Source organism: Alexandromys fortis, unplaced genomic scaffold, assembly GCF_014885135.2.
Source record: "Alexandromys fortis isolate MF-2015 unplaced genomic scaffold, M_Fortis_MF-2015_v1.1 scaffold_21, whole genome shotgun sequence".
In the NCBI taxonomy this organism is placed as follows: domain Eukaryota; kingdom Metazoa; phylum Chordata; class Mammalia; order Rodentia; family Cricetidae; genus Alexandromys; species Alexandromys fortis.
Genome location: NW_026067905.1, coordinates 14,299,747 through 14,318,556, shown reverse-complemented (window position 1 = coordinate 14,318,556; position 18,810 = coordinate 14,299,747). Strand labels below are relative to the sequence as shown.

General features: G+C 45.6%; 1 protein-coding gene across 9 annotated transcripts in view; it reads right to left on the bottom strand.

Annotated features, from left to right (window-relative positions):
• Cacna1e (calcium voltage-gated channel subunit alpha1 E) overlaps positions 1-18,810 on the bottom strand; it is a 425,171-nt gene that overhangs the window by 278,407 nt on the left and 127,954 nt on the right. For all 9 annotated transcript variants that reach the window (XR_007590547.1, XR_007590546.1, XM_050135146.1 and 6 more), the window contains 2 exons: positions 3,497-3,603; positions 2,542-2,681 (listed from right to left, as the gene is read on the bottom strand). Coding sequence is in view for 7 of the 9 variants with exons in the window: in XM_050135146.1 (XP_049991103.1) it covers positions 2,542-2,681; positions 3,497-3,603 (247 nt within the window). In the remaining 2 variants the exon portion in view is untranslated. The remainder of the gene's footprint in view (positions 1-2,541; positions 2,682-3,496; positions 3,604-18,810) is intronic.

Here is an 18,810-nt window from a genome sequence, read left to right as displayed (position 1 = left end):
CCCAGAGAGCCCATCAGAGTCTGAGGAGTCAGAGAGCTGAGCAGACAGCTTAGACAGGACAGTTGACCTGTGAAGTTCTAGCACTCCCTGGACATGCAGGTGAGAAATTGAGGGCTTCTTGGCTGTAACAACAAGAGTACCCTGCTGATTCCCATAAATCTGCTCCTTCAACCGTGTGACAGCCAGCTCCATTAAAGCCCCTATGAATCTTCCCTTGGCTGGTCAAATGGCGAGGGTCCTTCCCCTCCGCACACCCACCACAGACCCCACATCTATCACCGGCACCACCAGATTCCCCTGTCAAGTACAGTTGTCTTGTAGTACCTGAAGAAGACTGGTTCTGAGACACTGTGAATATCAAAATTTACACACGCTCACATACATTATATAAGATGTCATGTTTTAACATATAATATATGCATGCACATCTTCCTTCCTGGGTGCTTTAAATCAGCTCTACAAGACCCTGCAGCATAAATGCTATGTAAATATTAGTTATTCTACACTGCCTAGGGAGTGGTGATAAGGATAAAAAGTCCTTTTGCGCTCAGTACAGATGCATTTTCCCTAAATATTTCCTATCCACGCTTCACTGGATCTGCTCGGAAGCCAAAGATACAAAGAACTGACTGCACTTCAACCTGTCAAACTGTCTAGTAAAGTGTGACATCCAAAAAATGTTAGAGCATCTTTAATAATTATTATAGCAAAACCCAGAAAGCAATCTAAGTGTCAAATAATGAGCAGAGACAAGAAGCAAACTGTGTACATCCACTTAACAAAGTGCTGTTCAGTAACCACCAAATTTCAGAGAAGTATGGAAGGATGTGTGATATGCTCATCATATATTGAGAAAGGCAACAAAATTACAGACATTTGAAAGAAAGATTTCTTAGCTCTCAAGGGCTGGGAGAAGATGCCATAAAAATCAGAAATTGCTCTTAATCAGTGAACAGGTTTTCTCTTTCTTAAAAATATCAAAAGAGAATCAGTATGTGACAGTTTAAAATGAAAATGAGTGGCTTAGACCAGAAATTTCAAAGGTTTGCAGTGCATAGAACATTGAACAGGACAAATACACACACACACACACACACACACACACACCACAACCACCACCAACAGCAGCAACACCAACAACACTTTTATTCCAAATGGAATTATAACATGGTTTAAGTTCTCACCTAGAATTATTCTAATATAGCTTATATTATTGATTTTAGAGACATTTAAAACACTGTTCAGATGTGCTACATTTTTGGTGACAATATACTCCTGTGGTACTATATATACTAAGTCATATTTCAAATGTACCATTAGAATATTTTTTGAAAAATGACCTACAGAAAATCCTTCTGTAAGGCAGCAGACACTTTTTCAACATGATCAATCAGTCCTATTCCTCCATTACCTATACTGAGGTTGACTGCTTATAAACTATACTCTAAACCATTAGAGCTTCATCTACTTCTCTTTTGCTCAATCACAATTGGCCTAAAAACAAAAAAAAAAAGTGAACACTGGGTCTATATCACAAGACAGTGGGGAGATGGCTTCCAAGCTCACCTCAAATTTTACCCTAACCCAACAACTCCCGACAAATTTCCTTTTTCCTCACACTCGTTCATCATAATGGTGGCTACATGGTCCCTCTCTTCAATGACCCGTGAAGCTCTGCTAAGCAAGCCAGGCAGCTAAGTCAGGAAATTTCCGTGCCAAACACTTGATATCATACCTACACAGATTTGTCCCTTCCCCCTGCAAGCACCAATGGACTCAAAGACACACAAGCCACAGAGCCTGTACAGTATTATCAAACATTCCCAATGCTATAAAGTCCATCACATTTGCTGCCTACAGTGTTGGATCCACCCATCATCCTTATACTATGCTCATACCCAAATGAGTGATATGGCAAATATCCACCTTCATGAGTCACTGTCCTATACATGCCTTTGACACTGGGTCATCCCAATATACAGTATATTAAATCCTAAGGAATGACTTATCAAGCATTTTGATGTAATTCAATTTTATGCCATTAATAAATCTATGAATTATTTTAGTCTGTTCTCAGTGTATTAATTTTATTTTAGTTCAGAAAACATAAATTGAGTCTTCTCTAATCGCCCAAAGAAACTGGATGTTTTTGCTGCATCCGTTGATTGATATCTTGGGATGACCCCTTCTCCAGACCAGAACAAGCCACTTGCTTCAGTGAAAAGGCTCCTTTTTGGAAAACTGGTTATTGAGAAATCTAGCAAGACCACAACGGAAAACCAGAAGCATTCCTGAGAGTCTCCCATGTCCCTGCCTAATGTCATATGTATCCAGAACCTCCGAAAATGGGTTCTTTGTGGTACAGCTACATGGAGACTCTTATCCTTGATCGTTTTCTTTAGCTTATGCTTTATATCGTGATCTCTGCCTACTCCATATTTCTTCTACTGGCTACTTCACGTCACCATGAGCCTCCCAACACACACACACACGCACGCACGCATGCACATACACAGAAGAGCAAGAAGGAAGGAGACTCACCCACTGAGGACCACGATGAAGTCCATGACATTCCAGCCGTTGCGGAGGTATGAACCTTTATGGAAGATGAAACCTAGAGCCACGATTTTGATCCCAGCTTCAAAGCAGAAGATCCCAATGAAATATGGTTCTGTCTTTTCCTGTGAAGATGAAGAACAGAGAAACAATAAAAGGATTGTTCCTTATCAGGTACAGGCAAAGGCACATCTTGACTATCTCCTGTGCACCCATGTTGGACAGCCCTACGTACAGGTACAGCTTAGGTTACTGAAGATCCAGATGACCTGAAAGTTCATGGAATGCGCGCGCGCACACACACATACACACACACACACACACACAGATTAGGGAAATGTCTGTTAAAAATGGACAGATGTGTCCCACATAGGGACTAGACATCTTTCTCCTGAAGGTCCCCACTGGCATAGTGTTGCCTAGGAGTTTATTTCTTTATTTCTCCATTTTTAGGTCTGTCCACTAGCTGGGAACTTCAGAGTTCTCATGCCTGGGTCATTAGGCTGGCCACTTGCCCACGTGTTTGGACTTCAAATAACGTGTATGCTCTCTTCTGCAGGAATACATTAGATGTGTGACTCGTTCCTTTAGGAGAAGAAGGATGCCGGCATTTAGCAAGTTTACCACACCAACACATTCAGCCTTCAGCATCTTCCTCCCTTCTCTGTGACCCTCCCTCTTCCTTCTCACTTCAACAGTCCCTTAGGAAAGAGGCGTGAAGCAATGGCCCTCCTGTCTGCCCCTTCTTCTTGCCTGACTGCCATGTGAGCACACACAAGTATTTGCAATGCCCTCTTCCTCGTGAGTCCCAGTGAGGTTGCTTGTTAACTGTCCCTCAGTAAAGAACAGTCTTCACAGAGCTGTGTGAGAATTAAAGTGTGGAAAGTGGGGTGGAGGCAGGGGACCAGGGGGAGAAAGGGAGAAGGAAGCCAGTACATACCAGCCTTCGGGACATCGGGGTCTTGTCATCCTCAGGAAGATGCTGCTCCAGGGCCAAGACGATGCAGTTGGCAATGATGGTGGCCAGGATCATGTACTCAAATGGCGTGAAAAAGAGGAGTTAAGGATCAAGTTCATGTAAGGGAAGATACGGCCTTCAAGATGGCCACATACATAAACACACAAACTTCTTCCTTCCCATTGGTCTTTGCCGTCTGAATGACATATACTCGCAAGCAACCGGCAGGCAGCACACATCATGGGCCTTACTATGAGAGGCATTATCATTTAGGGCTGGTCTGTGAAAACAAAGCATTTTCTCCAAGGAAAGGAAGCAGGTGGTTAATAAGAGTTGGTCCTATGTCCAATCCCCCAAATGATGAATGAAATAAAATATAAATCCAGTAACTAACCAGGGCTTCAAATTGATGGGAAAGAAGGAAGAAGCAAGAGGAACCCTGTAACAGGATCCTGCTCTTCCCATGCTTCAGGTGCCTGGGCAGAAGAACCAGCTTTAATCTCAAAAAAGACCCGGCTGTGGCTGCCTGTCGCCTTCTCAGAATCACATCTAGAATCACCCCTCTCTCCAGAGCCTCCGACCAACTGACGGAAAGAAGAAACTCTGGAGAGGAAACCATTCCCCATCCCATGTGAGCCCCCCTTCTGTCTTAATATCTGACACAGAAAGCACATCCTGGGGTCAGGAGAAGCACTTGGTCTCACCGTATTGTCTCCCAAGCCTCTGCATTTATAGGGATCAGAAGGGCATAGCATGAACCAAACTGTGAGTCCACTGAGTAAACACACAAGCTTTCCCCTGCTGTTTTTCTGGAGACAGGTGAGGTGTTCTCTGCACCTCTTTGAAAAACATGATTCAAAGCAGGCACCCTGACTCCTGCAGAAGGACTTTGCAAGCTCAGGGGAGGTGGGGCGATGGCTAGAAGAGGGAGACACGGGCTCCCTCCCAGGGCCCAGTCATCTTGCACATTGGGATTTCATTCTGTAATTACCGCTATGACAAATGCAAGCCAGATGTGTCACTAGCCTTGCAGGTCAACCTATTCTCTGGCAAATTCCACAGCTCAAGCTGGAGAGAAGGACAGTATCTGACAAGGAGGAGAGGATGGAGACCATTCTCCTGTCAGCGCACAGAGTAGGACACAGGACCGAAACACCTCTTTCCTATACAGAAGGCAGCCAGATCATAAAGAAGCCCCCATCCCCATGCCTCTCATTCCATCCCATCAAATGAACACCCAGTGACCCTTGGGGAGGGGCAGAGACCAGAGCATCCTGCAGGTAAAGGCCATGTGTGCCCACCAGTTGTTCTGGTCGTGGGGCTAGCACAGGAGGCTAGAGATAAGGTGAATCTTCTAGTCCACCACATTCCGTAGTACCATCTCTCCCCCGTTTCCATGCACCCCTGAGTCACAGGCATTCTCCCACAGCTGGCAGTCTTCCTTCCCACACATCTCCAGTTCTCACACAGCACCCCCAACCCCGAGATCCTCTGCTTCCTCATGTTCCACCACCTGATCTGGAAAATGGATGGGCCTCGTTGGACGGACTCCTGCCCCAGATTCTATGGCACTTCCTGAAGCCCTCACAGCTGAAGGGGAGCCACTGCATGGCTCCATTAGTACTACCAGGCATTTTATCTGCTTCAAAGTCTGGAATTTAAGGGCAACCTCAAAGAGCCAAACATGCTGCAGGCACACTAGCTTGCACACCACACCCGCTATCTTAGGACAAGTGTCCACCCAGCACAAACCCTGGCCAGACCACCAGAGCACAAGGATCAGAAGGAGAATACTTCTGTCACATAGCTGACCCTACCTAGAGCCTTGCATATAGAGTAACAAAGGACTAACACAGGGTCCGGTATCCCACAAGACTCTAGAGCAGGCCAAGCTATCCTGGGCCTGGTGCTGGTGCCTGGAATTCCCAGGCCAATCAGGCGACAGTGAGGCAAAAGTGGTGGTTGAGGAATTTCTGACCTTGCCTAGGAAATCGGTCCAGAAAGGAAACTGACAGTGTGCCAATACAGCATTGATGAATGGCTACAGAAGCTGAGGGCATCTGGGGTGCTGTTTCTACAATGTAGGTCACAAAATACTCGTGGTACAGAAACTTGCAATCAAATAAATGAGGGAAGCCTGGGTTAAGTAAAGTTAAGCAGGTTCCTTCCCAGCAGGACGGCTTGGAGCCTTTTAATGCTACTGTACACAGTGTGTGACTGTACACAGTGTGTGACTGCACACACAGTGGGGTGGGGATCGGGACACAGCACACTCCAAACTTGCTTCACCAAAGCAATCCTTTGTTCAGAGCATCTCTTGGCAATGGCACTCACCGGAACATTGTTAGGAACCCTGATGAAAAACAGCAGGTCTCACTGATCACCGCAGGTTGAGGAGGGGCTGGTATCTGAGTTGAGTGATATATTCATTGTCTCTTCCATGTAACACACACACACACACACACCCACACACACACACACACACACACCAATGCTATTAATAAAGTTGTTCACAAAACCACTGGGCTCACCTGGCTATTGCCCATGGTTAGAAGTGCCCCGTGCAAGCTCCGAGACCTACTCAGACCTCCGTGGACCCAAGAGCTCCCTGGGAAAGATCACTTTCTCACTCAAGCTGTATAAATCTCTGCTTCTTGTGGATCCACTGGGTTTGGAATGGTCTGGACGGGGGGGTGTGCATTCTTCCACTGGAAGGCTGGGAAGGAAAACCAACAACTGAAAGTGCCGGAGCAATCAAGCCAGGCTGCTAAGACAGCTCAGCAGGTACACGTTTCTCAGGGCTTTCTCCCCGCTGATCCCCACTTAGAACGCTGGCCCCACTAATCACTCTCACTTCCACACCTGCCTCTCTTCAGCCAGGCAGACTCCATCTGCACTTCCTTGCGAGGGCCTGCCTTTAAGTTTCACTGTCCAGATCAGATATTTGATGCTTGTTAGGGACACAAGACCGGCCTGGAAAAGGTACGGGCATGTCACAACATTACAGAAGAATGACTCTTGACCTCAGAGGCTGATGAGTAAAATTGTCTGTGACTGGTTAAGTCATGTAGTCTCAAAGCCTGGTGCTATCCACGGCCCCAAATACTAGATTCAAAAGGTAGTATCTTAGTTGGGGCTTCAGTCGCCGAGATGAAACGCCCTGAGCAAAAGCAAGTCGGGGAGGAAAGGGTTTATTTGGCTTACCCTTCCATGGCATAGTCCACCACTGAAGGGAGTCGGGACAGGAACTCAGACAGGGCAGGATCCTGGAGGCAGGAGCTGACGCAGAGGCCATGGAGGAGAGCTGCTTACTGGCTTGCTCACTATGGCTTGTTTGGCCTGCTTTCTTATAGACCCAGAACCTCCAGGCCAAGGATGGCACCACCCACAATGGGCTGACCCTTCCCCGTGAATCACTAATGAAGAAAATGCCCTACAGGCTTGTCTACAGCCTGATCTTGTGGAGGCTTTGTTTTGAGGCACCCTCCACTTAGGTGACTTTAGCTGTGACATGTTAACATAAAACCAGCCAGTACAGGTGGGAATCTGGGAAGGATAAAGAATATGACATAAGACTGTGGTATGGGTCAAGGGAGGCAAAGGTGTGAAGCTTCTGGAGGTTTCTGGGGGTTAAGTGAGAGAAAGGCGAGGCACCAGAAAATTGAGGGGAAGCAAGCAGGATGGCATACAGGGTGGGGGCAGGGTCCCAGCCACGGGGTCACATCTCTTTTCTCTAGCTTCTTTTCCACTTCCCTTCTTGAAGAAAATATAAAGAACAGAAGAAGAGACACTGACATCCATTGATGTCCACCACCACTTGGGGTGATCTTTTTTCTCTATTCTGAGCACATGCTAACACTTCCCCTGGTGACATTTTCCCTTATGCCTCATTTTCTTTGCATTGCTCATTTTTTTTTTGTATCTTCTATTTATCTCCTCCAAGAAACTCTATCTTGAAAGCAGGTGTTTCATTTAACTCTCTGTAGGCTGGGCTCAGCAGAGATTCTGGTACAGAGCAGGAGCTTAAGCAATGTTCAGTGGAGGAGGAAGTGCAAGCAGGCTTTCCCTCCCTCTGCTCAGTTCAGGACCTTATGCACCCCCATCTCTGCACGGTGACTCCTTTCCTCTTGCCAGCAGATGCCAAGCCCAATAGCAAAGGTTCTGGTTCATGTCCAAGAGAAGACCCTGAACTGCAGATAACAGCCCACAGTTTCAACTCATGTGCCTCCCAGGTGAGGCAAAAGACGTGACTTGGAGAGATGAAAGGGAGCTACATGTCACCAGGGCAGCAAAGAGCAGCCCCTTCATGGCCGTCACAGTCAGTGATGGCCTGCAAGTGTGTCTGCAGAGAGCTCTCATTCTGCCTAGGAATTCAGTGGCTCCCATTATGCTCTGGGCTTGGCATGAAGCATAATTTGGAGAATGTCCACCATGGAGTCTAGACTGTATTCTAATACTCGAAACAATGGAGCCAATGAAGCAGAAAGGCTTGGGAGACCGAGGGCAGAGGCTTTGCCTGTCCCACACAGGCCTGTCCCTGGTGGCCTACACTGTGTTTGGAAATAGTGGGTATGTAATGATTACTATTTAATTAATAAATGGCTAATTAATACATGGATAGCATAGGGACACCAGATCCTGCAATATATATATATATATATATATATATAGTCCCATATTCTCTCTCCACAGTATTCCCATCTGAACTTTTGTACTGTGTGCTGTGGGCATACATTATCAAAAAAGAAAGAGAAAGGGAGCCAGCACGCACAGACATTCTCTTTAATGTTACAAAAGGAGAGAGAGGTGGGGGGAGGGAGGCGCCTGCTTTGCTAGGAGGATAATGAGTTTTCTCTGAGTAATAGGGTTATTTTCACTTTTTTCTTCACTCCTTTATCCATTGTCTGACTGTTATAATGAGCATGTATTAACTTATAATCATAAAATCAATAATAGCTATATGTATTCCGGGGGGCGAAAAATCCAACCCATACCCAAGTCCACATCAACCTGAGTATAAAGACGAGGATAGGGGAAGGCTAGGCAAGAGCCTTGGAAGATCAAATGCGGGAGAACAAAGGCCCAGACCAAGCCAAAGAAGGGAATGACCAGAAAAGAGCTTCCAGCCTGCAAAGATGCCGCCCCTCCACCGTACTGTCTGCTCGCTAGGGGTCTCACTTCATAAACTTTCCTGGCGCCCTTCCCAAATACCCCTTCGCTCCCTCCAAGCTGCTAATGAGGACTGGTGTCGCCACAGCTCTCTCTTCCCCTTCCCTGTCTAGCAGCTTCAAGACAATCATTAGGGAAATGATAAAAATAGGTTCGCTTATTGATTTATCCCTTTTACCCAATGCTCCTTCCTTCAACCAGTTGACTGGTTTCCTTAGCAACACAGCTAATTTGAGCAGCGTGGCTTGGCCTGCACACCTGCCATTTGTTTAGCTCCTTCTTTAGCAGAGAAAGCTGGGGCAAGCAAGAGGGTGGACGCAGGGCTGCTGTGGGGCTGGCTCTGTTGGCCCACAGAGCCCTAGGGACCCGGTGTGAGCTTGCGCCTTGCACGGCCCTGCAAGCAGTGCTACCCCGATCCAAGCCAACCTCTCAGCATCACACCTGCAGACACGGGCCCCGGGGAAAGACCTAGGATGCAGGCGGCAAATGTAGGGGATCTTAGGGAAATATGCCCTCCTATGACGGCCAGGTGTTCTGAGACCCCTCCGCTCTCAGCTGTCCCCTCCCAGAGCCTCTGTCACCATGTATAAGGTGAATGAATATGATCTGAGGGACACCAGGGACAGTCAGGTTGACATTACACTATGTTCCATTCGAGTTCCAGGCCTAATGGAGAAAATAGTCTGTGGGGACAAGAACGTGGCCACTCCGGCACTCGCCAGAACAAATGCTCACTGCCTCCCAGGAGATAGGTCTCGACCTCCATTAGCCATCCCTTCCGCTAGCCTCAGACCCAGGACAATTGCCTGCAAGAAGGCCTATTTTCCCTTCAGCCTCCTTGTTTAGAGATGTGTGGTGTGAAGAAATGTGAAAGTCTCCCACAATGGTTTCCATGTCTTTCCTTGCACATGCCCATTCCTCCTCAGGTGGACATAAATGTAATAATATGTAATCGTCGACTCAAGGGCAGGAGCTGGTAAAGAGCCTGTCCCTTCTGTGATTCTGTCAGAAGCTCCATGCCAAAGAGACACTGTAAACACAATAAATTGTAAATGACAGCTCTTCAAGTTATTTATGTGACCGAAAAAAAAATTCAGAATCTTGTCTTGGACCTAGAGAGCAATGGAGGAAATGAAAGTTGGCAGTAAGGAACAAGAATCAAGGCTCTCGCTGCAAAAGCACACCCAACACAGCACTCACAGGAGGGAAGGCCACCACCTTCCACCTCCATAGAAGAAACTAGAAAGACAAAAAGGACCAGCACCTGAAATGGCACAGGAACACAAAGACCCTAATGGCACAGGAACACAAAGATCCTAAACAAATCCCAGTCACTGTTACAATCCTACTAAATCTCTTCTTAAGTGTCCTCTGTGGTTCAAGGCTTTGGGGGAAGCATCTGTTTGTGGTCACAACCTCCAGAAGGGAGCTGGCTGGCTGCAGCTATGATCTGACACCAAAGACATCTACCCCAGTAAAAAATTTAAAAGAGAATTATGGTAATGGGCCTCCGGGAAGAAAGCAAAGACATTTGGCCTAGGACCTCCTGGGAATACGGAGAGCTCTTCCAAATAGCAGTCCCCAGAGGAGGATTTATGAAGCTGATGGCTCTGATGCAATCTCTCCCAGTGATTAGAAGGGACATTAATCACACCCAAGGCTAGAGCTAAGAACAGGAGGGGTTCAACGACCACAGAAGTCCGGCTCCAACTCCTACAGACCCTGTTGGAGACACAGTGAGATCATTCAAGTGAGCTCAGATCCACTTTGCCTGAGGCCGCAGAGAAAGACCCATCTGTCCTGTAGGAATGAATAAGAGTGAAGAGGCAGGACCTGTGCCTAAACCACAGACACAGCCGTCACTGTGGCCATCGCGTAAACAGAGTGTCTTTCCACCTGTTCCGATCATCCTCACCCTTCCCCAGACAAAAGTCCCTGCAGGACTCTCGACTGTCTAACCTGTCTGCACAAGCTTTCAGCCCTTCCATCTGAAAGAGGAATTCACACCTGTTGAAGCAGGCCTGGCTGGGGTCAGCTGCCTTCATGGGGCGGGGGGAGCTCACCACTTTTTTTCCCAGTCATGGTGCAAGTGAAAGACGGGGGAATGGGAGACCTCAACAAGGCTTTCTAAGGTCTCGCAGCGAGTTGCCCCTGCCTGTGAGATGAGAGGGCCTGGGGTAAGAGGTCAACTCTGGTGTGAAAGCTTAGTACTGGAGACTCCATTTGGACTTCTGAACATTCATTCCTCTGCCAAGCGTGGCGAGATGGAACAGCCCAAAGGAAGGGTGGGAAAAGGACCGAAACTGCTCCTTATACTGAGCCTTTTGCATGGCTACTCGACGAATAAGAACTTCAGTGGTTGTGGGGAGGTTGGAATGTTGCGAGCCTACAGCCTAAATATAATTTATCCTGGGTTGTTTCCAGACCTTGTGACTAACAGAGAAACTTCTAGAATGGATCAACTAAGCAAGGCACTAACATCCACCAACCCCAAACTACAGATGTCACCAGATAGTAAGAGATAGCAAGGTGCACCAGCGTATGGCCCACTGAAAGGGAAGGTCACGTCCTTCCTACTCTGGAGAGACAAAGGGATGGATAATAAGCAGAAGTCAGTTCTAGAATAAGCCGTGTGCTTGGCTCCATTTCCACAGTCTTCCTCAAGCCTTGCTTTAGGGTTATGTCTCTGTTCTGAGCAGATCCATTCAGGTTGCCCCTCATGGTCCCTCATGGGACAGGAGAGCTAACACTCTGTGCTTCTCTGGATGAATTACCAGTGCACAGCTCTGACAGAAAGTAAGAAACTCCGCAGAATAGTCCCCTTCCTCTCCCAACGTGGCAGGAAAACCGAATTGTAAGAAAAACAGAAACGTGAGAAGGAAGCCCCTTGGTGTTCTACGTTGTCCTGTCTCATGATCTCATTGCTTTCCTCGGCATGGTTTCCCTTACCTTCCAATCTTCTCTTTTTAAAAAATCAAATTGATAAAAATCCAACCCCTTTTCTTTAAAAAAAAAATAACACAAAACAAAATACATCATGTGACTTTCAGCCTTAACATCGGTTTTTTAGGTTTGGTTTCCATGGTGGTGGGATGCAACCTGCCATCACCATGACAACTGCTTCTTTTCCAATTCACCATCTGACAGGCAACCCTGAACACTCATGCACCTCACTTTCAACCCACCCTTCCCCTGTCAAGAGATGGCAATGCCATTATAATTGCTCCTAAAGACCTCAAACCTAATGAATGAGCAACAAGCAACCCCAAGAAGAACCCTCAGAGGGCTTTCTGCCCATGGGAACCGTCTAGTGCTACTTCAGAGGTCAATGGACTGTTGTTCAAGATGGATGATCCTTAACATCACTCTCTCATTGTTAGCTGTGAAGCCATGTCTTATCCTTCATGGCTTCCAAATCAAAGGACTCTGTCTGACTCTCAAGACCCTGACCCCTACATAAATCCAGTGAATGGAAGGTCACATCCTCCCTACTTTGCTACTTTGGAGAGACAAAGGGATGGATAATAAGCGGATGCCAGTGCCAGACCTATTTGCAACCCGTGACTGCCACGGAGTGGGAAGGTGCATTTCTGAAAACTAAGACAGCTCTGCCCTCCCCACTCCTGCTGCTCATGCCCATTTCAGTGCCAGTCACCTGCAGGAGTCTTAACAAATTCACTTGTTACCTGTCTGACGGGATCTTGGACTTAAAACAGCTGTCATTCCCCACACAGTTGCGGTGCTCAAGAGACAAATAGCTGAATGATAAGGCGTACACTAAAAGCCTCTGATAGAAAACAAAACAGCAGTGGGGAAATTATCTGTTTCGGAAACCAGAACTAGTGTTTTGATGAGACTCTGACAAATTCGGGTCCATCAAGAGTTCTAGCAGCAAGTTGTGCTTGAGGGAAAAAAAAAAAAAAGATCATGAGCTACAGTGAACAGCCACACCCAAAACCATACCCTACTCGATAGGATCACTCATTACAGGCATCAAACGGGGCTGAGGATCTATGAAGAAAATGCAGAACTTTTTGTTAAAAAGATCATACATGGTTACTAGGAGAATTTTGCTTTCCTTTGGAAGCTCTGCAACTGTATCCATGTTAAAGACACTACTTAGGCTGGAAAGCAGATGAGAAATGACTGAAGGACTAATGTGAGCTCGCAAAGGGAAGGCTTGAGAGGCAACCCAGCTGCTTTCAAGCATCCAAAGGCCACCTTGGAATAAAGGGCTCATGATTTTTAAGTTATTCCAGAGAGTAAGACACCCTTTCTTCCAAAAGCAAATCTGAGGGAATGGAGAGACCTGTTACTGTCCATAAGAAAATGGGTCATTTTGTGCTGTGGGACAATGGTCTTGTACCCTGTAAAGATTTGTCACTTGCATTGTTTCAATAAAATGCTGATTGGCCAGTAGCCAGGCAGGAAGTATAGGTGGGGTGAAGAGAAAAGAAGAATTCTGAGAAGAGGAAAGGTCAGTCTGTGTTACCCAGACAAAGAGGAAGATGAGAACTCCTCATTGATAAAGGTACCAAGCCACATGGCTAACACAGACAGGAATTATGGGTTAATGTAAGTTATAAGAGTTAATAAGAAGCCTGAGCTAATAGGCCAACCAGTTTATAATTACTGTAGACCTCTGTGTGTTTCTTTGGAACTGAATGGCTGTGGACCAGGCAGGACAGAAACCTCTGTCAACAATTTTATTAAGAGATAAATGAAATGTCATGCTAATAAATACCATCAGAGAAAGTCCTCATCTATAGCACTTGCAAATGCTAGATTGTAAATATTCTCCCTGTGACCAATTTTGAGCTACATCAGAGACTGTAGAACAGGATGAACATAAAAGACACTCAAGCACAAAGAAGCCAGCCCCCAGCATAAGACTTATTCTAAGATTCATGTTCTGGGAGAGTTCTAAGAATGTTCAGAATTCCTCTATTTCATGGGCATTGTGCTAAGACAATCTTCATACGCACAGAGGTTATTTAACTAAAGGGAATCACGGTTGAGAATTCTCCAGTCATAGACTCAAGGATCTGCTGGGTGAGCATAGCTCTGTCCCTCAGCTTCAGATCTAGACCTGGGAAATCTGGAGAAGCTGGAGGTTTGCCTGGAGAAGACATAAATGTAAGTTTTTGCCAACACAATGCCACTTAGAATTGATTACTTTATTATTTTAGGCTGAATTCCAGAGTGCCCAGGGGGCTCCAACTCTTTCACAATAGCCTACAAGGAAAGTGAGAGGAATCCACCCATGATCAAAATACATCCAAAGAAGCAGGAACAGCTGAACCTGGTAGGTACACACTGAAACCTGCATTCCCTCGAGGCTGAGGCAGGAGGATCAGTTGGAACTACAGAGCAAAGGTGTAGCTCACAAAACAGAGTAGGAGAGAGGAAGGGAGGGAGAATGAGTGGAGGAGGGAGTTGGCTAAACGGATTAGGTAAGGGACCCATCTCTCAGTCTAGAAGATAAGTGGATCTCTGCCTCAACTGAACTGTAAAATCACTAGTAAAGCTTTTAAAGTTAAACACACAGTATCCCACCTCCAGAAATTCTAACATGTCTTGGCTATTGTTGAAACATCAGGACTTCTAGATGTTCCCAGACTGATGCTAATGTGTAGTTAAGGGAATACCCCTGGTTTCAATGCTAGAGGTCATGACAGTAAGTAACATCTTCAAACCATATTCATTGACAATTACAGAAACTAAGATCTCAAAAGCAAAAGAGGACCAGCTGAAAGTAACTACAGAGTTCTAACCATTCCAGTGCATTCATCTATGGACACAAATACAAAGACTAGAATAATAAGACTGTTCTAGAACCTTTCTGAATTGTCAGCTTCAAGCCCTGAAAAGTCTTGAGGTCCTTCATCAGAGCAATCAAACACAAATACCCTAATGTTCCAGCTTGAATGGACTATCCACTTTGGAAATCAGTGTGGCGGTTTCTCAGGAAACTGGGAGTCAACCTATCTCAGGACCCAGCAATTTCACTCTTGGGAATATACCCAAGAGATGCCCAAACCTACTACAAAAGCATTTGTTCAACTATGTTCATAACAGCACTATTTGTAGTAGCCAGAACCTGGAAACAACCTAGGTGTCCCTCAACAGAAGAATGGATAAAGAAGGTGTGGCACATATACACTTTAGAGTTTTACTCAGTGGTAAAAAAACAATGACATCTTGAATTTTGCGTGCAAATGGATGGAAATAGAAAACACTTTACTGAGTGAGATAACCCAGACCCAAAAAGATGAATATGGTATGTACTCACTCATAAGTGGGTTCTAGCCATAAATAAATGACATTGAGCCTATAATTCGTGATCCTAGAGAAGCTAAATAAGAAGGTGAACCCAAAGAAAAACAAAACGTTATTCTCCTGGATATTGGAAGTAGACAAGATTGCCAGGCAAAAGTTGGGAGCACAGGGGTGGGGATGGGGTAGGGGTAAGGGGAGATGGGGAGAGAGAAGGGACAAGGGGAAGATTGGGGAGGGCTTAGGGGAATGGGATGGTTGAGATGGAGGAAGGGTGGATATGGGAGCAGGGAAGAAGATATCTTAATTAAGGGAGCCATTTTAGGGTTGACGAGAGACTTGGACTCCAGGTGTCCAAGGAGATGTCCCCCAGCTTGTTCCTTGGGCAGCAGAGGAGAGGGTGCCTGAACTGGCCTTGTCCCATAGCCACACTGATGAATATCTTGCATATCACCATAGAACCTTCGTCTGGCAATGGATGAAGCTAGAGACAAAGACCCACATTGGAGCACTGGACTGAGCTCCCAAGGTCCAAATGAAGAGCAGAAGGAGGGAGAACATGAGCAAGGAAGTCAAGACCGCGAGGGATGTGTTCACCCACCGAGACAGTGGGACTGATCTAATAGGAGCTTACCAAGGCCAGCTGGACTGGGACTGATGGAGCATGTGATCAAACCGGACTTTCTGAATGTGGCTTACAATGAGGACTGATTGAGAAGCCAAGGACAATGGCACTGGTTTTGATTCTACTGCATGGACTGGCTTTGTGGGAGCCTAGTCTGTTTGGATGCTCACCTTCCTAGACCTGGATGGAGCGGGGAGGACATTGGACTTCCCACAGGGCAGGGAACCCTGGCTGCTCTTAGGACTGGAGAGGGAGGGGGAAAGGGAAGGGAAATAGGAGGAAGGGAGGAGGTGGAATTTTTTTAATAAATAAATAAAATACACTGTAGAGTGACCATCATACAATAAGCATTTCTTAAAGGTTACTTTCCTCTGTCTTCTCCTGAGAGCTTATAGCCTAGAAGAGTCTCTAAAGAATGCTGATAAAATTTTATGATAGAAATAAAGGAAGATAAAAGAAAAAGAGAAATGGCCTACCTTACTGAGAATATGGTTCTCAACAAAGCTCATTCCAAACAAAGGTAGGCAAAGCTTCTAGGCAACTCTAATATCCTAAAACCTGTTTCTTTGCCTTGTTACCTTGAGTGTATTCATTGATATTTGTGATGAAAATGAGCCCACAACCTGTATATTCCAGGGTGTCATTTTCTACGCTCTGTCACGAGAGAGAGAGAGAGAGAGAGAGAGAGAGAGAGAGAGAGAGAGAGAGAGAGAGATATTGTCCAGAGATGCAACAGCCTTATTCACAGAACTTCAAGAGGGGCGTGACCTCAAAAGTAAATCCTTGTACATATAACTCTCTATAAGGGAGTGTCATTTTGCCAACATGTCCAGATCTCTGAATTTACATAGGCCCATATTCCCCAAACCTGCCCCCTCCCTGTGTTGCCACATCCACCCATTCACTCCACCTCCAGAGAAGCCCACGCCCTTCAACTGCTCCTCTATCAACAGACCAGGAGAACACATGCATCTCAGAGCATCCATATGGCTCAGTTATTTCACAAACACTAATTTCCATGCAGATGTACTCCAAAGTTAGCAGAATGGAGAGACAGTTTCTTTAACTTTTTTTCTGCCTACTCTCTAACTGCTTCACAGACCTTGGTCTGGTTTCCAGGAGCCAAGTGATCCATCCTAACCATCCATGCTCATGCGCACCAGCATCTGGTTCCCGCAGGTAGGACAGCCTGCAGGCTTACAGGGTAGATGTCTACACAAAATGCACAGGGCACACTTCCAAAGGTTCAGAGTGTCCCACCCCACACACAGCACTCCAGTCTTTTCGGAATCTTTGTTTCCAGTTCACAGAACCTCATCCCAACTCTCTTCGCTGATAGAACACAGAGACCCTGCAGATCCAAGAAACTCAACTGGCAAGACAGAGTTCACTGAAAAGCTAGCAACCCCTGAGAGGGTATCGGGCAGCCAGGCTAGGACTGTCTCTCCCAGGGATCTTCCCATATGCCTCCAACTAAGCCATGTGAACTATCTAACTACTGTTTATAGAAATGAAAACAAAATCCAATGCTTAAGGCTGTTAATGGCTTTGAACACCTGATCGACTTTCATCAGAGGTTTTCTAAAAAAATTTGATTCCATTATTTCTCCTCAAGATTTTTTCCTGAATTATAAATCTGAATGAGTCCCAAAGGAAAATAATGGTAGAAACCCAGCATTTGAAAAACACACAAAAGAAGACCAGTTTTAATGTAAATGCCTTAAACTTATTTTTTTTTAACGTAAACTCAATAGTTGTAAGACAACAAGAAGAAAGGCTTCATGTAAAACTATCTAGGTGCAACAGCTAAAAAACACTAAACAGGTGTCCAGTTCCCACTCAATGTGTGACTTAACCTCTCCATGCCTTAATCCTTGAATGTTGAATACAGACAGCAGAACCATGCGTCTCTGTGATGTGGTCACAAGGAATGACTTCAGCGGGGCTTTCTATGCCAAGCACTCAGCACACTACTCTGGCACACCGTAAATGCTTTAAAAATGATAGATTGTTATGAACTGTGTCATCGTTAACACGTGTTCTAATCCTGACATATTTGCAGGGGACCTTAATCTACAGTAGTGAGTGCTAGACTTAAAACAGTCCTACAAGGTTAACCTGGCAGGGGAAATGAGCTTCATCTCATAGCTCAGGTGTGAGACCCTGAGGCTCGGGTCACTGAGGAGGCCTACACTAAGGTCAAATGAATGATATATGCCAAAACTCAGGTGAGAAATTTGCCAAAAGTCAAGAGAAAGCAATACTGTTAGAAAGGGAAAACCCGGTTATGGTAGATATTTAATGCTAAACCATCCACAATTAACTAGATGCTAATAAGAGGCATTCCCAGCTGATCTTGTGCCAGTCACTATGCTACAGACTTTATATGCACTGCCTCACTTAAACATGACAAAAATCCAACGCGATGGGCCTTATAGGTAAAATCACTATTTCCACTTCATGTCTGGGAGCTCTGAAAGCGAAGTAAGTTGATGCAGCGTATGGCTAGGAGGCAGCAGAGATGGCATTGAGATTCGAGTCCAGAAGCCAAGCTCTTAACAATGATGCACTCTCGTGCTTTGAACAAGAGACTGGTAGACCCTGAACTCTAAGGCAATATGTTCATCAGCTGGGTTCATTTAGACTAGACGGTGGCAAATATCCTGAGATCATTTACTACGTAGTTAAAAAACAAAGTTAAATATCATCCGAGACTCAGAAAACCATACCAGAAGTGGATTTTGGAAAAAGCAAGATGCTGCACCTTAGCTTAAAATAGACGTGAAATAGTCGTGAAAGTGTGTACTGATGGTGACAGTGATATCTTCCACAGTATTTCTGCAGACAGGATAGAGACGTATCAGTTGGCTCAAGAACAGTTTCAAAAAATTTGAAAAAAGCTGAGCGGTCAATGAGCACTTACTATCGCAGTATTACTCTTAGAGCACTTGCTTATCAAATCTATAGATGACACAGAGCTGGTGGAGGTCTCATTCATTAAACAACCCTGTTTAACAACGAATGTGTGACTGAAAGTACCAGTAATGAAACGCTGGCATCCCATCAGCTGGGTTCAGTTCACTGGAGATGGCCTTGGAAAAGTCATGTAACCTTCTTTAGCCTTAGTTTCCCCATGCTGAAGATGTGATAGGAACACCTGTCTTGTGGCTGTTGGTTTGTTAAATGTAGAAAGGCTGGGATTTGGTGACCACAGGTAAATATTAAC